Source organism: Anarhichas minor, unplaced genomic scaffold (genome assembly GCF_050575085.1).
Source record: "Anarhichas minor isolate MPS153535 unplaced genomic scaffold, ASM5057508v1 ptg000013l, whole genome shotgun sequence".
Taxonomy (NCBI): Eukaryota; Metazoa; Chordata; class Actinopteri; order Perciformes; family Anarhichadidae; genus Anarhichas; species Anarhichas minor.
In genome coordinates, this window is record NW_027466459.1 from 1,132,902 (window position 1) to 1,152,243 (window position 19,342).

Here is a 19,342-nt window from a genome sequence, read left to right on the forward strand (position 1 = left end):
ACACTTACTTTGCGTGTCCTTACAGCAGGGGTCACCAACCTTTTTTAAACTGAGAGCTACTTCAAGGGTACCGAGTAGTACGAAGGGCTACTTATTTGATACAATCTTCCTGAATAAGAAAGTTGCACAGATCACCTTTTAATAATATGTGTGAAGAGACTGTTTGATCACATGTCAATGTTAATTATTCCTCACAATAATTATTAACAATGATTTCCACAACATGATGGTAGGAAACAGATATATTTAAACATTTATTTCTCTTATTCTGTTTCAACATTTGAAAGTCAGAAGTATCACATCTCTGATATTTTTGTAAATATCTTTCTTGACAGTTTTGTATGAATAAGCACATTTGTAGCATTTGGTTCAAAATCACACCTGTTATATTTTTGTAAAAATTATCACTTCTAACATTTTTTATGAAATCATTAACTGTCATATCTTCAAATCATGTCTCGTTGGTACTAACCACCACTTTTGTAACATTTGTGAACAAATCATGATCAACAAATCAACTCTGTCCCATGTTTATACAAAATCATCAGTTATGAATGTCCTGTGTTGTTTGGCTTTGAAGCGGATGCCATTTATGATCTTCACGACAGGAGTCATCACATGATCAAAGCCGGTTACTTTTGCACACAGCGCCTGTTGCTGAATGATCCAGTGGTAATGTAGACATTTTGTTGTCACCGACACCATTTCTAATGGTACATTTTTCTCCGCGAAGAAACTAGTAAACAGTCTCGTCTATAGCCGAGCGGGGGATCCAACCCTCCGAGTATCTTCGGGCGCCCGCGTTCAAACCTCTAGTCTGGGCCTTTTCGGTCGGATTGCGTTGCCTCGCCTTTACCCCCGCCACCCCTGAGTTGTTGCCCCGCGGACTGTTCCAAGGATCCTGACGGACCTGACGACGGGGTGCGCTCGCGGCGCGTGTCCGGCGCCAACGGGCAGCGCCCACCATTCGGAACCTGAAAACCCAGTGCGGTACGGCAGCCTCTTCCTGGCTGTCCGCCGTGCGCCTCTGGGTCCCAATTCTCTCATGACGAAATATTGTCATTTTAAAATCAACATTCATGCAAGCGTTTTTGATTAAAAATAACAGCACAACACAGTGGAACAAGAAATATCAGTGCGAACAGCAACATTTCTGTGAACACAAAAACGACTTTGATTAAACTATATCACGAACTGTATAGCATCAAACAATGCACCGATTAATCGAAAAGTTGAGTTTGACACCCCTGCTCTATCGGATCACTTCAGCCCAATACAAACTGATGGGGACTTCCTCCGACCGCATGTTGGAGTTGGTGATTTCTTCCTGAACGTTATTGATGTATTTCTTTGTGTTTTCTTAAACACTATTGTTATATGGTGAGTCTTGGTCACTAAAGCTTTATCGAAGAAAAACAAATGTAGGTCGAATTCTACACAGTCTATGGTCGAACGTTGAAATAGTAAGAGCGAAGGTTGGGTGTTGACCCGAGACAGCCTCAAGAGGCGCGAGCGTGAGTCAGCGGAAAACGCGTCATACGCGTCTGCGCGTCACTCACTGTAACGTCTGCACCACCGGTGGGCTGTAAATATTAACCGGTGACTTGAAGAACCATCGAGCCGATCCAGAGGAAACATGCATCTTCTTAAACACTTAGTGCATCGGTGTCCGCCAGTTCCCCATCAGACCACGTCGCTTTCTTCCTCTTTATGGCAGCATGCTCGGTTTAAAACGCGAGGGCCCCCGGTGCGGTCCGGGTCGAAGCGGTTCGGCACGGCGGAGGCTTCTGTGAAGACGGGCGATCCTGTCAGGACGAGAGAGAAAACCCTGACCATGGCGACCTTAAACCCGCAGGTGAAAGCGGTGGAGTACGCCGTGAGAGGACCCATCGTTACGAAGGCGGGAGACATCGAGAGGGGGCTGCAGCAGGTGAGCGGCTAACCGACCGGTGCAGCTTCCGCACCGGGGAGACAGTGTGTTCAATGATGGAGGGAGAGAACGGGAATAACGCGTACGTTATTAAAAGTAGTTACTTTACTAAACGTATGAAGGGAACAGTACGAAGAGGCTTAAATATTTAAACTTCGTGTGTGTGTGTGTGTGTGTGTGTGTGTGTGCAAGGGCGTAGGTTTGGTCTCAGCATTGGTAGGGACACTGCCCCCCCCCCCCGCCATATTAAAAAAAAACGTAGTTGATATTATGTTAAACAGGCAAACTTTATTAAAATATATTAACATTTGTGTAACTTGGAACTGATTTAAACACAACAGTAATAAAACCTTAGTTTAAATACAAAACAGTATTCTGCACCAAATAAATAATAATAAATAATTAAATTAATTAATTAAAAAAGTTCTTCTAAAATGCCAATATACAGTAACAGTATATCTGCAATATATATAAAAAAACGTTTCCCAGTTGTGCAGCCAAAAACATTTAAAATAATTAAATAATCTATTCTGCAGAACTTAATAGGCTATAAATAAAGTGCTTTCCTCCTTTATGCAATTATTAGCTACTTTTCTTTTCTTTTGATGTCTTATTTAAATACACCAAAAAGATACCTCCGTCTATCATTCACAGAGATGAACTGTTGGCCTACATCTTTAAACTCAATCTTGTCCAGAGCAGCTTGTGCGCGCATGTGCGTTTAACAGCGCTTCTTTGTATGAGAGAGTGCATTTATCTGTTGATGCCCAAGTTTAATAAAGGCAGGCTATTCATAAAAAACGTACATAAATGTGTCATTAGTATGAACAGTTGAGACATTGGCTCTGTCGGACGCGCGCCGGGCTCGGACAGAAACATTTGGCGTGATCCATACTCTACTCTACACTAACAACTTTCAAAATATGTTTCCATTGTAGAATGGGTGGCAATGTAAGGCTAGCAGGTTTGCACTGTGTGGGTAGTTAGCCTACTACTAGCTAACTAACAACGACCTGGGCTTCTTGATAGCTACTTACCCTCTGGGTAGTGGAAAAACTTCGGCTATATCTCTTTTCTTTTTTGGTGTCATTTTCCGATCTACAAAGCACAAACGGGTCAACAATATCAATGCTGAGACCAAACGAAATACTAATATGAGGCTTTATTATTTCCTGGCGTATTTAGTAGCTTACCGTGTCAGACTACTGCCAGCTCTCTTTCTGCAAGTCACGATTCACAGAGCGTTTCTGACTCTGCCACTTCAGCCAATTAAATGACAGCGTCTTGTCTCGCAGGCTCGAGGGCGCATTGGAAAACTTGGAAATGTATTTTTCACTCTTCTGGGCGACAAACATAGTATAGATAATAATACGAATGAGTTTGCAAATATATTGTGCAAAGTTATTTTTTCTAACAGGCAATTAAAATGAACAAAATATTGGTGGGGACAATTGTGTCTTTCCCAAACTTTGGTCGTGACTAGTCCCTATGGACCATATGCAAACCTACGCCCTTGTGTGTATGTGTACGATCACGCAGCTTCTCTAAATGACAGCGGAGCTAAAGGAGAGAGGTTGCGTTATCCTCTTACGGTATGGCTCGCTGGGTACCAGACTACCGACTTCTGTTACCGGGTCACCAAGTTCAGAAATAAACCCATCCGATTTTAAGATGCACTGTCCGGACAAAGCTCAGGCCATGATTCATGATGACAGTGGTGTTTTTTAACTTTTGTATTCAGCCTCAAATTGCCTGTTGGTGTGTTGTGATGATCTTTTTTGTCTTCTCTCTCCAGGGAGAGAAACAGTCTTTCACTGAAGTCATCAAAGCCAACATTGGTGACGCCCATGCTATGGGCCAGCAGCCAATCACCTTCCTCCGTCAGGTGTGCAGCCAACTAATCTGCAGCAGCTGTTGATGTTATTATGTCAATATGGAGCACAATCTGTGAGGACTGTTTACAGCACCTCATTATGTTCAACCGCTACCAGCAAAGTGTACCTAATAAAGTGGGCTGTGTGTGTGTGTGTGTGTATATATATATATATATATATATATATATATATATATATATATATATATATATATAAGCTGCACCTCAAGCTTAGCTCATTTCTCTGTTCACCTACTACAGAGACATAATACGCTTCAGAAGGAAGGGATGAAGCTCATTGTCTGCATTCAAATCAAATTCATATTAAATTTTCTCTATGAGAATTGTTGTGGCACTCTTCTTTAAATATTGACTGGTTGATCCAATTTATTGAGTCCACTACAAGCACACATTTTGATATTTGCCTCTCTCGTCTCTTCTGGTCGTTGGTGTGTTTGAATGTCATCGTGTTCATTGTGCCTCTGCAGGTGGTGGCTCTGTGTTGTTTCCCAGAACTGCTGGAGAGTCCGGCTTTCCCCGATGATGCCAAGCAACGAGCCCAGCGCATTCTCCAGGACTGTGGTGGACAGAGCCTAGGTGTGTGTGTGTGTGTGTGTGTGAGGAGTGGCAGTTGACATAATAATAAGAGGCACAGGCATATTCAACATGCTGTGATCAGATAGATTATTTTACTACTCAAACAGATATGAGGAATTGGACTGCAAAACACTCAGGATTGTAGACGTCACAGAAGAGTTTCCTCCCTCACAAATTATATATGTATGCATGTATTACATATATGTATTATGTATTTTATATATATATAGAGTCAGAACTGTAGTACTGCAGTGTTATTATATCTAGATTGGTATAAAAAGATGTATATTTGTACTATCATTGCATGTTAAAACCATTAGGTGTACACTGTATGATGTGTATTTCCTATTCAGGCTCGTACAGTGCCAGCCAGGGGGTGGAGTGTATCCGTCGAGATATTGCTGACTACATCACACATAGAGACCAGGGTGTACCTTCTGATTGGAACAGCATCTACCTTACCACAGGGGCCAGCGATGGCATCATGGTACGAACATCACTTTAGGGTTGATGGGAGGGAGGAGGCAGGGAAAGCATTCTGACTTCATAGTGACCTGTTGCCTTCAGGAGACTTTCAGCTCTTACATGCTTCTTTAAGGCGGTGACACACAGTGAAATCGTGAAAAGGTCTTCTCGGATATTTCTCACATTTTGTAACTTTACGAAATCAAACATCAATGCTACTGGCAAGGTGTGCATGGGGTGTACACGGGTACTTCTGAGCAGTGTGTAAGTCTGATAGTGGTGAGCAGCTTCTGCAAACAAATGAATGACATAAATCTGTTTCCTCTAGAGCATCCTGAAGTTGATAGTATCGGGTCGGGGCACCTCCAGGACGGGCGTGATGATCCCCATCCCTCAGTACCCGCTGTATTCTGCAGCCATATCGGAGTTCGAGGCGGTGCACATCAACTACTACCTGGATGAGGACGATTGCTGGGCATTGAATATTGAGGAACTGCAGCGAGCTTACCTGACGGCTAAACAGCAGTGCCAGCCCAGAGTCCTCTGTATCATCAACCCTGGAAACCCCACTGGTAGGACATTAGGATTTGTTCAGACAGTGAGCAACTGAGGCCATGTCCACACTACTTCGTTTCCATTTGAAAACTCATATGTTTTGCTACGTTTACACTGAGCGTCCACACTACGCCGGCATTTTCGAGCACCGAAAACGGAGGAGTTTGAAAACGCTCCCGAGGTCGGATAAGTTTGAAAACTCCGGATTGTTTTCTTGTGGACGCTCGTAAACGCATACATTTAGAAACGATGACGCCCACACCCACGTTCGCTACTTGATTGGTTCTTAGCAGTCACGACGTGTCCTTCCCTGATTCGTCTCACCCATATCACGTGACCCTTTCCCGGAAGCTCACAAACAACAACATTGATTACCGATCGACTACCAGGTTAATTCAACATGGACAACTGATTACAGGCATTGATGACCTTGTTGTCTTTACTAGCAGCTGTTGATCAGTCTGCATTATTACGGAGGAAGCAGCTGTTATTGGAGCGATTAGCGAGCGGCGTGACCAGCGGGGTTATCAGACCTACGGAGCGGACGTCTGAAGTCACGGTTAGCGGCTTTGAGGAGGGTGATGGACACCAGTGGCGGGCCGTGGATTTTATACCTGGGCCTTCTGTGCTGTCCTACTACAGTTGAATTACCTCCTAATAACCTCATTATGAAACATCAATCCAGCAAACCTGCAGCGGATCCACCCATTCCACCCCACAAGAGCACGAGCTGTTTACCTGTGAACGTGTTTGTTGAGTTGTAGATCCACTCGAGTCTCTCCAAAAGTTTTCAAATGCTATGGTGTCCTCAGGTTAGCGTAGCGTAGCTCCAAACACCAAGAGCTCAGTTAAAATGAAACACATTCCCAGCCATAAAATGTGCAACGCTTCTCCAACGCTGTCAGCAAGAAATACCGTTCATACAAATCCTTTTCCTGGCTGAGTCAGGCTGCCAGCTGTGGTTGACTGACCATTTCTTATGATGTCCAGCTTTTCCTGAAATGTCCTCCTTTCTTGAGAAAGGCGTTGTCAGTAACTCCGTTTCTCCTCCTCCTTCAGTCATTGAGTGTTAAAAAAACAAAGCTAGGTAAAAAAATAAATAATCTACACCAAGCAAAACCCTAAAAATGTTATAATTTCTTCCATATCTTTCAATTTGAACTCTTACTCCTCCAACTAAGCTCTGCTGTTAAGTTTCGTTTCACGATAGTCACGGGCTCGCCCACTGACCAATCACAGCGCACGCTGCACCTCACTGCAGAGCTGCACCTGAAAACTGAGCTGCCCGTTAATGCTGACGTTCTTGTAGGCCAGCTAGCAGGCTCTGACATTTCAAAGAATACGCCCAACATGTCAAACTAAAGATCTGATTGGTTGAACACTATGACAATCAACAATATCGTCCCCATTCACTTAAACTGCACATGGATGCACTTGTGAGTCTGCAGGCCTCGGGCCTCTCTTCTTACCTAGAGACACAGAGGTGAAATCTGATTGGATAAAAGCTCTACTTAAAACAAGCTGCACTGGAAGCAGAGCAACTGAGGAAGACAGTAGCTGTGCAATGAGAACATAAGATAATGGGGAAAATATTTTTATAAATTATAATACATGTAGTGTATTTATGAAAAATGATTAAATTATAAAATAGATATAACTTTGTGATTCTGTTTAGGCCAGCAGAGAAGGCCTTGCAGGCCCTGACGGCCCACCACTGATAGACACTAAACGGAGGACTTTCCTTCCTTATTAATGCTTATCTTGTTCTCCACATCTATTGTGAAGTCCGCAGATAAAATGTAAAGGAACAAAACAGTTATTGCTCTCCAGTAGGACAGATAGTTCAGCCACCAGCAGAGCTACGAGTGAGAACGGACAACAACGAAACCGAGAGGGAACGAGTGAGACCACATTTATGGACCCATAATCTAGTAAACCTTTATGTGTAAGTGTTGATTTTAAAGTAAATGTGATATGTGAGAGAGATATAGAGCAAGACCTGCAGCGTTGTAACTAACGTTGAGTCTGAAAAATAAAACTTCTAAAACTTTCCACGAACTGTGTTTGAGTTCATAGAGGAATATTTTAGAGAAGATCTTAAGTATCAAACACGACCTTTCATTATTAAAGACTACTTTATTACTCTGTCGTATATTTTTTAACTAAGCAACCAATCTACTTCCTGTTTACACCGGCACCCACCCGCATGCCCAGTGTACGTAAAGAGTCACGTGATATTCGTTTTCAGGCGTGTTAGTCTGGACGGAGATTCGAAAACGATGCTGAAACGCCGTGTGGACGGAAATTGTTTTTGTTTAAAAACGGAGTAGTATGGATGTAGCCTTAGCCCCACTTTATCTATTTCAACTTTTTATGAAGGATAAGACAGGAGAGATGAGTGTGTTTCTAAAAAGAGATGTTGTTTTATGAGACGACGCTGCTATCATCTGCTCGTCCTTCAGCCCATTTCACTGAGGTACAGTGCAGTGGTGTGATGACGACACAACAAATGGTACTGGATCCTTGGTCAGTGTGGGGATCATAGTCCAGTGGTCATAAATGATGAACCAACAGTCAGGTCTGCTCCTTTATGTAACTAGGCGTACACTTGGACAACACCAATAGCCAAAAGGTCCATGTTTAAATCTCACGGTGTATAGGGTGGATCAGAGGATTATGTTCTTATTCTACCAGGCTGTATTAGAGAGCATAGTGAGGAGTGGGATGTCAGCATGGCAAGGGCCTCTCTCTGTACAGTTAAATAAGAAAGCCTGCTCTTCTGGTACTGACTGCCATGAGGGAAGAACGGCAGTCTCTCCAGTCCTTATATGAGCTGTCTGTCCTCGGCAAGCTCAGATCCATCCCATCTGAGACTCAGATGGTTGTGCAATATGTTGCTTGTTCTTATCACCGGCTGTGTAATGTGTACAATATGTAGAAGTTGTGGTTGCTTTAGTACATGATGCTTTGTTTGTCTGTTTCTTGTTTTATTACTACTATAGAGGCAGCTATAATGATAAGACAATGCCATGTGTCATATCACGTGTGCAGCATTTGAGTCCAAGACAAATGACCCCCTGGGTATAATAAAGTATTTGGTATCGTACCTCCATCTTCAACAGGTACTAACTGCTTCTTTTCTACTGGTCCATTATGTGTCCGAGGAGGAGCCTTTTACTTTGCACAGCAGCTGGACACTTGTGATGTCACAAGATCACAAGAAAAAAGCGGGATCACATATCACACCAAAATTCATCTTCTCAGGCTTCAGTTAATGCATTTGTGTCCGGTAACCCGGGGCACGGACCAATCAGGGTCCTGTAAGGAGCTACTGGCTGCTAGGGGCGTGGTTAGGGTGTGTGTGAGAGGGGCGACTGTGGCTCAGAAGGTAGAGCGGGTCGGCCCTCAATCAGATCGGCGATTTGATCCCCGGCTCCTCTAGTCCAATGTGTCCTTGAGCAAGACACTTAACCCCAAATTGCTCCCGTAGGCTGTGCCTGCGGTGCGTGAATGTGTATGAATGCATGGTAACCCCTGTCATCAGTGTATGAATGCATGGTAACCCCTGTCATCAGTGTATGAATGAATGGTAACCCCTGTCATCAGTGTATGAATGAATGGTAACCCCTGTCATCAGTGTATGAATGCATGGTAACCCCTGTCATCAGTGTATGAATGCATGGTAACCCCTGTCATCAGTGTATGAATGCATGGTAACCCCTGTCATCAGTGTATGAATGCGTGTAACCCCTGTCATCAGTGTATGAATGGGTGTAACCCCTGTCATCAGTGTATGAATGCATGTAACCCCTGTCATCAGTGTATGAATGCATGGTAACCCCTGTCATCAGTGTATGAATGCATGTAACCCCTGTCATCAGTGTATGAATGCATGTAACCCCTGTCATCAGTGTATGAATGGGTGAATGATGACATGTAGTGTTGAAGCTCTTTGAGTGGTCAGAAGACTAGACAGGTGGATGGGTAATGATGCAACTGAATGTTTTCTCCTACTCTTTAGCCACAACATTGGCATTTCCTAAAGACATACTCTGGTGGTCTGTGTTTTGGCCATGTTTACTGTTTCCATGTTGTCTGTTTACTTGGAGTTTTATGTCAAACCACGATTTATTTCCATATAATATTGATAAATATTCCCATATAATAAATGGAGGTTGTAGAGGCTCAGAGGGCTGGAACAGTATCATTAGATCCATCTGAATAGGGGAATAGAATGGTATCAGGCTCATTGCTGTGTCGCCATCTGGTGGTCGTATCAAAGTACTAAGAGCCAGAGCTTCTAAACATAGCTAGCTGCCGGCTCAACATTAGCATACCAAAACCACCGCCGCAAAGTAAACCAATGTTAGCTGTGTTCTCCTCTGTCTGTCCCTCTTGAAGCCTCTGTTCACGTGTACATGACAGCAGCAGACATCATGGACTCAGTGGGCACCTGTCAGCGGCAGCAGCGGGCGGTGTGGACGGGGAGCCTCAGTAGTTGCTCTGCTGTTGACCCATGTACTCCGCTTTTCCATCCGCCGTTTATCCCCCAAAACAGAGGCGGCTGCCCACTGTACATCCTGAGCAACATTTCTGTAGTGTCTTTAAGCTTTTCTTGTCGTGCTCCATGTTGTAGGATTTCTTCTTTTGAACATTTCTCTCGTTGTGCCTTGTATCATGTTCTTTTAAGGGTGGGATTAACAATGTGTCCTGTCGCTGCAATGTTTTTTTACCGTATCAAAAGGCGTCACACATCTCTAGTGGCGAAATAAAAACTACTGGAACCATCGTAAGCCAAAATAATTTACTTTAAAAAACAAATCAGACTTTTTCAACCCAAAGTGTTGACTGTCTGACCGTCCACCGCTGGAGACGAAGCAACCCTTGTTTCTGACTCAGTGGTGATGTGCTTATACACACTGAGGTTTGAGGCAGGTGTCAGCAAGACATCTTCAAGTGTCTTGAAGGTCTTCATCAGATTCTCTTTATACCACAAAAGCTGTATTAGTGTTAAAATGACAACATTTCATCTGCTGCATAACAGGCCTCTCCATCTCAAAGTCCCAGGCTGCATTTCAGTCCCAGGCCGTCCCTGACTGGACCTGCTGACCTGCTGACAGTTTTTGACAAGATTCCAGTTGCTACTTCACCACTGTAACTTCTTCTGGCTTATTTTTAATTTCCCTGCTCATTATAGAATATTTAAAGTTTTTGTGATGTTTCTGAATGTATACATATTTAAGGCATGACAGGAGTTTGCAAACCTTTTTTTCAATCTCTACTCATTTCTTTCACAGTACTCACCGGCACTTCCACACATGCACACGCATCACTTTCCCTGCAGCTGGTAGTGGGACAGCTAGCAGCTAGCTGTCCCACTACCAGTGGTTTCTTATTTCACTGCATTAGGTTCTCTTTCAGACTATGTTGAGGGCTGGAATGTATATGCATTTATTTTTGTGTCTATTTACAGGGAAGACATTTACATTGTCTGTTTAGATATTTTTGACTACCTTGCATATGGACCCATATGTGCTGCTTTAGCCCTGACACCAGATTGGTATTTACTTCCAGTGTTAATAGTTCTTTGTCTCCCAACCTCTGTTCTCCAGGTCAAGTGCAGAGTAAGAAGTGTATAGAGGAGGTGCTCCACTTCGCCTATGTGGAGAATCTGTTAGTCATGGCTGATGAGGTAACTTCCAATGCCTGCAAATACCGTTTTACATCCAGAGTTATTTTTCCTTCATTTTCACGTTAAACCATTCAGACTTTGCACTTTCAGGGGCAGATTTCTGTTTTCTTTCTTTTTTCTTCTCAAAGTCAAATCAGCAGAGAAAGAGAGATGTCGTCAATCAAATCAAAAGAACTTTTATTTATTCATTAGTAACTTCATCATCAAAATGAAAACAGAGTAGACGACGTGCAGCTTGAATTAGTTTAAGATGTCCACCAGTGGGATTAAGTGTGCTTAAAAATGTCCATAATTAAATGATAAATAGGATCAAGCACCAAGGTCTCTCGGGCAGCAATGAGTCTGATGGAAGCAGGCGTAGAGCTGGAGGAGGAGGGACCTGCATCTGTGGCCTGATCTGTTGTGTTGAAGGTGATATATGAAGGCAAATCACTGTCAAAATCCGAGAGCGCAAATGAGAGCCGCGCGTGTGTGTAGAGGTGCTCACCAAAGTAAAATATGCGTGCAGCTGTTTAATTTGCATGGGCTCTGCACGCAGGCACACGCACGCACGCACGCATCTCATTTGCGCTCTAGGGTTTTGACAGGGATTTGCCTTCATAGTGATAGAGGATTCAATGAAGCGCCTGCAGGGAGCTAGCACATTCACGGGATGGTGAACCGGCCATGGCGGATAGCAGTGACCAGCTCCCTGGTCTTGGAGGCGTTGAGCTGAAAGCAGTTCCTCCTACACCACTCTGAGAATGGGTCCATCCAGCTTGGAGCAGCTCCTCAGAGTTGGTGTTGTCCATGATGTCTGTGTCAACGGCGTATTTGATGGATGTTACTTCTTACTTCTTTATTATTATTAATCGAATAACAGATGCTGTAGACCAACATCTCCGAAAAGAACAGGCAGGTTTCAGAAAGGGTAGAAGTTGCAACGATCACATATTCACGTTGTGTAACATCATAGAGCAGTGCACAGAGTGGCAGAGGGAACTGTATATACTTTGTTGACTTTGAAAAAGCATTTGACTCCATTCATCGTGAAAGCCTTTGGCGTATATTGCGGCATTATGGGATCCCTGAAGATATGGTTCATGTGATCCAAAGTTTTTATACCAACTTCACATGTAGGGTTGGAAACAGTCTCCAAACATTCCAAGTAAAAACAGGTGTGAGACAAGGATGTGTGATGTCAGCTTTGCTCTTCAATATTACTATTGACTGGGTAATGAGACAAACAACTGAAGACCAAAATAGAGGCATTCGATGGACACTCTTCATCACTTGAAGATCTAGACTATGCAGATGATCTCTCTCTTCTTTCACATACTCATCAACACATGCAGGAGGAAACATCCCGCCTCAGTGATTTTGGTCAGAAGATTGGCCTGAAGATCAGCAAAAAGAAAACAGAAGTGATGACTCTGAACATTCCCAATCCCTCACGAATTCAGGTTAACGGAGAAGATCTCCCTAAAACTGACGAGTTCACATATTTGGGTAGCACTGTCAGACACGATGGGGGCACAGATAAAGACATCAAGAATCGTCTTAATAAGGCAAGGAACGCTTTCAAAGTACTAAATAACATGGAGGTCACAGCAGTACACCATCAAGACCAAACTCAAATGTATCAGAGCTGTGTTTTATATACCCTATTGTACGGTTCTGAATGTTGGAGAATGACACAAGAAGACCTCAACAGACTATCAACCTTCCACACCAGAGTTTAAGACGAATACTGCACATTTTCTGGCCAAACACCATTTCAAATAAAGAACTGTATGACAAATGCCAACAAAAATGCATGGAGACCATCCTAATGAGAAGAAGATGGGGATGGATAGGACATGTGTTGAGAAAAGATCTTGCTGATATTACAAGAACAGCCTTACATTGGACACCAGAAGGGAAAAGAAAAAGAGGCCGACCAAGAAACACATGGAGAAGAACTGTGGAGAAGGAGATGCAGAGCCTAAACCACTCATGGGCCACTATCCAGCGACTCGCCCAGGACAGACAGGAGTGGAAGACATTTGTTGCTGCCCTACATGCCAAGAGGCATAAAGGGAAATGATGATGACTTCTTACTTCTTACACCTGACCTACTGCATTATGAAAGTCCTTGAAGATGGTTGGTGAAGGTCAGTAGTGTAAATATAAATCCGGTTCACAGCTGTTTCTAAGGTTCCTGTGTTTGAAGATAAATGGGTGCTGGTTGAGGGCAGAAGGTGGCTAGTTTGGTCTCTAATAATTAGGATTTTTATCATTGAAGAAGCTCATAAAGTCACTACTACTGAGGTCTATGGAACACACGGCTCACAGAGCTGTGACTCTCTGTCAGCCTGGCTACAACCTGGGGTTGTTTTTAATTCCCCCTATTAATGATGAGTAATAGGCAGCTCTGGCGTTACGGAGGGCCTTCCTATAAGTTCTAAGACTCGGGTTTGTGGGTTATACCATGAAGCTAACCTCCTTTGTTTTATTATCTTCTTGTTTAGAGGGGCACTAGATCAGAATAGAAGCATCTCCCCCAGAGTGCGTTCAACCTGCTCTCGTGCCTGTTTACATTCCACCCTCATGCACTATGTAGACTGTAGTGTGGTCATCGCAACATATCAAATTCTGAGGTGTTGGGAATAAATTAAATACTTTAAGAGAAAACCTGATAATGTTGAGAGTACAGTTAATATTGAGAAAAACGTTATATATCCAGATTGGAAGCAGAGATGTAGTTAATTGTATTCTCATTAGCATATTCTGTCTATCACATGTCATTACAGGTGAACACCGGTGTAATTAAAGACGTTAATTACGGCCCTGTTCCATTTAGGTGCACCAGGGCCCAGGTATTGTGCCGGCTGGCTCACTGGAATGACTGTGACTCACTAAAGTAATTTGATCGATTACATCTGTGTTTACCGTACTATGACATGTCAGAATGGCTGCCATGGAAAGGGCCTACTCCCAATGTGTCGGTGACAGGTTTGTTTCTTGTGGCACCATAGTTGTCAGTCTGGCTGTGTTTTTACAGGTTTACCAGGACAACGTGTACTCGCCAGACTGTCAGTTCCACTCCTTTAAGAAGGTCCTCTATGAGATGGGCCCTGAGTACTTTAACAATGTGGAACTGGCCTCCTTCCACTCCACCTCCAAGGGCTACACTGGAGAGTGAGTGTCCATTGCACTGAACACACACTGAGCTCTTATCTCATTACTGGGTGCTTGCACAGGAAGAGCATGAGCATTTAAATGTGTTAAATGTGCTTTTACTATTTGCTTCTTTACAGTAAGTTCTTAAAATATTGTATGAGGTCTTCATTTATATCAACTGAACAGAGAATTATATATTAACAGTTTATAGATATTTCTTGGTAATGCTGAGCAGCAAGAGGGGATCTGATGTGCTAATATAGCCGACGCAGCTCCATCATCATCCAAAAAGACTCCATGTTCTCAAATGCAGAGTAACTAAATAAAAACATCTTCATTGTCCTTCTTGTTGTGTGAGATGCTCAGATTGACACCACTCTATGGAGATATGAAGTTACAATCAGCAGCCAGTTAGCTTAGCACGGAGTCGTGCGCAATGACTTCCATGAGTCTTGTCATTACCATGAGGTTGCCAGGCAATCAGTGGACAGTCCAGTCCAGCAGGTAGCTGTACCTCAGGGTGAAGGGTTTGGTTCATAGGGCGTACCAAACTGAAGGACCTAATTGCTTCTGAATTAATACATGTGTCTTTACCCCCCTGGTGTGGAGTGCCTTTTTCTGGACTTTTCATACTATCTGCGCTCTACCTTTTTTCTTTCTCCACACGCTCCCACTCAGGTGTGGTTTCCGTGGGGGCTATATGGAGGTGTTGAACATGGATCCACAGGTGGAGGCCCAGCTGGTCAAACTACTTTCTCTTCGCCTGTGCCCCCCCATCCCTGGACAGGCAGCAATGGACGTCATTGTTAATCCCCCCAAAGTGCACGAGCCCTCGTATGCTCAGTTTATTAAGGTGTGTGTGTGTTTGGTTTTCCTAAATCCATTAAGTGTGACGTTGCCTTCACAGCATTGCCATTTCTGAGTAACTAGCACTGCGACTCACTTTTGCACCATTGTAGAAGAGATGAGGGATGTCACGGCTGGCATCAAATATAAAGTATAATATTAAAATGGTAAAGAACAGAATTCTGTTATTCAAGATTAAGTTTATTTTTCAGTCTGTATAGTTTTACTTGCTCGGGCCTAAAAAGATTTGAGTCCAACTGAAATTGGATTGCATGTTTTGCTCCGTGCATTACTCCCTGACTACTTTGAGTTCTCTGTGTACGTAAATGAAGAACTCGTTCCAGGCTGAGACCAGTACAAGTATCATAAATGAGGCTTGTGTTATTCCATTCCAATGGCAAAACACCAGGTCTTTGTTTTTTCATCAAGTACCGTAGCCATGGGAAATGCAATTTACTTATCTCTGACATTAGCAACTGTTTGGGGAACAGAAACACTGCTACAAAACAAGACGTGGGTATTGGCGTATCCTTTCCAATCATTTTGCCTTAAATGTGGTCAGGTCTCCCTCTGACGGGGACTAAATAAGTTTGGTCTCTTAACTCCATTTCTTTACCTTGTGTATTATGTGTTCTGTTGGTGTCCAGGAGAAGAGCTCAGTCCTCAATGTCCTGGCTCACAAGGCCATGCTTACGGAGCGAATCCTAAACTCAGTGCCTGGGATCAAATGCAACCCAGTCCAAGGAGCCATGTATGCCTTCCCTCAGATCTTCATCCCACCACGAGCAATTCAGGAAGCCCAGGTCTGTTGCTTCATGCATTCTCTAATGAGGGATTGTCCTGTACAGACAGGTGGTCAGGTCACACGCTTATGAGCAGAAATACAATGTACCAGAAATGTAAGAATGTGCCAGAAAAATAGAAAACTATCCACACCACTGTATGTCAGCTGGATAGAATAGAATATTCAGTTTTATTACTTCAGGTATGTGTTGAAAAGACCCTGTGTGGCCTGTTTACACAGGTGAGAGATGACATGTTGTCCATGTCTTTGCCAGCTTGTGTCAAAAATCCAATCTCTTTATGTCATACAAACACTTATTAAATGCTGAGAGTCTATCCCAGCATGCACTGAATGTCCCTGAATACGTCTCCAGTCTGTGGACAGATGGAAAGCAGCTGAATAGAACCAAGGCAACATTCAGGGAGGGAAGTGACGGTGGATGGCTTTCTGTTTCTTTTCTTTGCAGTCCCTGTCTGTGGCTCCTGACATGCTGTACTGTCTCAAACTGCTGGAGGAAACTGGCATCTGTGTGGTTCCAGGAAGTGGATTTGGCCAGAGGGAGGGAACCTTTCACTTCAGGTTAGACGTGAACACTTTTGAATTTTATTCATCAACATAATGTTAACTTGATATTTTTAAAAATATTGAGATTTGAGATGATAATATTTAGAGTCAAACAACCAATTTGTCTTGAAACCTGGCTGTGATCTGATAAATGAGTTATCATTTCTTTCATTCATTAGACTTTTCTATCAGTGGGTTTCTTTTTTATTCTGCTTCAGGTACCTTCTGCTTAGCTGGATGTGAAGTGTGATGCTCAGTCCCACATTCAATATGCAGGTTGTCATGAATTGTTTTTAGCACTATCAGGCTACCAGAGGAATAAACCCATTTAATTTGAATGGCCTTTACTCTCGCGCTACCCTGGGGATACAATGACTCAGCATTTTAATTGGGTGGTGCCATAAGCCTGGTGATGTAATGAGTACTTGCAAGGTTAGGTTACATTGAACGGTGTCTGGTCTGCTAAGCTAGCAGGGTTACAACCATTTCCCCTTCTGAATAATGAATGCTTTGGTAGTTGGGCTTTTTGTTCTTTAGGTAGGTATTTGGTTTTCACTGTTGCTAGCACCGCGCCAACGCGGATTTGACTGGTCAGGGCTCCAAAAACTGTCAACGAGCAGAAAAGCAGGGCTGAAATAGTGTAGTGTCCACTAGGCATTAGTTAGGAGAGCAAAGTCTTAAATCAAACCATGGCAGATTTAGACACACTGTGTATTTGTTCTTACAGTGTGTATGTGTTTCTGTTTCTTAGAATGACCATCCTGCCGAGCCCAGAAAAGCTAGAACTCCTCTTAGGGCAGCTGAAGGAATTCCACCTCAGATTCCTTGAAGAGTATTCACAACAGGAATCAGATCCCCAGAACCACCCAAGACCACCACAGGGAACCATCAGACCAACCAGACAGACGCTTCTATTGATAGCTTGTTTCATATTGCTAAAATTGTTATTGTTAAAATTGAGTTTACTTGTTTTTTAGAACTTGTGTTACAGAAATATTGTGCCTTCTGCTCAGATTGTTTTGAACCCGTCTAGGAAAGTGGCCCTCTCCTCAAAGCCCCGACGAAAGGAAGACACAGTATAGTGACTTAGGAAGCACACTTATGACCTTATTCTCCTCTAAGTGTCCGTCCGTCGTGCTCTCATCGATCTGTGCTCTGTGGCATACAGTGAACTTCCACATTCAAACATCTGCTCCTGTCCATCAACACATATCCATTTGATGGCTGCTGAAGACTTCAAACATCAGGTTGCTCCACACCTATTCGGTGTATGAGGAGTTGTATGCCTCTGTAAATGCCTCTGTAGAAGTGCAGCTACAATGGTTTTCAAATGTTTTCTTTGATTTGATATTGCCTTATATAACATTAAATGGTCACTATATATATTATATAGTGTGTCGCTGGTATCTACCCATGTAGATAGTTTTGTTCTAACTGCTTTTCAGCTATCTGTCTCCCCTATACAATGAATCTGAATGGAATTTAGTTTATGGTGATTACATAAATGACTCAACAGCAAAACAAGTCCTCCAACCTATCAGTGCTGAACCAACAGGCAAAGGACTCAAAAGCAGACTGAGGAGGCAGGTCAGTGGTTAGTAAAATACACTTCACTCAAACAAGGTTCTGTACATGTGATCAGTCTGGATAGGCAAAAGTACAAAATCACGAGGCTGAGGAATACTCCGAAAACAGGTCAAACACTACAGATTAACACTGGGACAGAGAACATAAATACTGGAATGCTAACCAGGAGGAGTAAAGACAAAGGAGCAGGTAAAGAGAGACAACAGGTACGTGCCAGAATGGAACTGGACATGAGACAAATACTGAAAAAAAAATAAGGAAACATAACTTATACAGGGGACCGGGATGTGACAGTACCCCAGGCGGGCAGGATGACGTCTGTGGAAGTCACGGATGAGGTTGGGGTCCACGGTGTTCCTGGACGACACCCAAGACCTCTCTTCAGGACCGTAACCCTCCCAGTTAACCAGGTGCTGCTGTCCACGGCCACTGCGTCGAACCGCCAGGAGGCGCTTGACCAAATACACTGGACCCCCATTGATGAACGGGGGGGGGGGGGGGGGGGGTCCACAAATCTGGGAGTCAGCTTGCAGGACTCAACTTTGATATATATCTATAGATATATATATCAGTGGTGGGCCGTCAGGGCCTGCAAGGCCTTCTCTGCTGGCCTAAACAGAATCACAAAGTTATAGCTATTTTATAATTTAATAATTGTTCTTAAATACACTACATGTATTATAATTTATAAAAATATTTTCCCCATTATCTTATGTTGTCATTGCACAGCTACTGTCTTCCTCAGTTGCTCTGCTTCCAGTGCAGCTTGTTTTAAGTAGAGCTTTTATCCAATCAGATCTCACCTCTGTGTCTCTAGGTAAGGAGAGAGGCCCGAGGCCTGCAGACTCACATGTGCATCCAGTGCAGTATTAAGTGAATGGGGACGATATTGTTGATTGTCATAGTCTGTCATAGTAGAGGAGGATCGACATCACCAAGGCAGCGGGACCGGACAAAGTGTCGGGCCACACACTGAAGACCTGTGCCGACCAGCTAGCAGAGGTTTTCACTAACATCTTCAACCTCTCCCTGCAACAAGCTGCAGTCCCCACCTGCCTCAAAGCCACCACCATTGTCCCTGTCCCAAAAAAGACCGCAGTCACCTGCCTCAACGACTACCGCCCAGTTGCCCTGACCCCAGTCATCACGAAGTGCTTCGAGAGGATGATACTATCACACTTCAAGGACGTCCTCCCAGCAGACCTGGACAGCCACCAGTTTGCGTACCGAGCAAACAGGTCTACGGAGGACGCGGTCTCCATCACTCTTCATATGGCCCTGTCTCACCTGGAGCACCCTAGCACATAC

The 19,342-nt window shown here is 43.5% G+C and overlaps 1 protein-coding gene across 1 annotated transcript; it reads left to right on the forward strand.

Moving 5' to 3' along the window:
• The first annotated feature begins 1,531 nt into the window (after positions 1-1,531).
• On the forward strand, positions 1,532-17,853 carry gpt2 (glutamic pyruvate transaminase (alanine aminotransferase) 2). Its single transcript, XM_076090868.1, is given in 12 exon segments — positions 1,532-1,930; positions 3,726-3,815; positions 4,292-4,400; positions 4,754-4,887; positions 5,194-5,437; positions 11,033-11,112; positions 14,135-14,271; positions 14,932-15,106; positions 15,747-15,902; positions 16,350-16,462; positions 17,199-17,294; positions 17,296-17,853. Coding segments are annotated over 12 exon segments (1,698 nt in total). The 5' UTR covers positions 1,532-1,636; the 3' UTR covers positions 17,366-17,853.
• Positions 17,854-19,342: the final 1,489 nt, after the last annotated feature.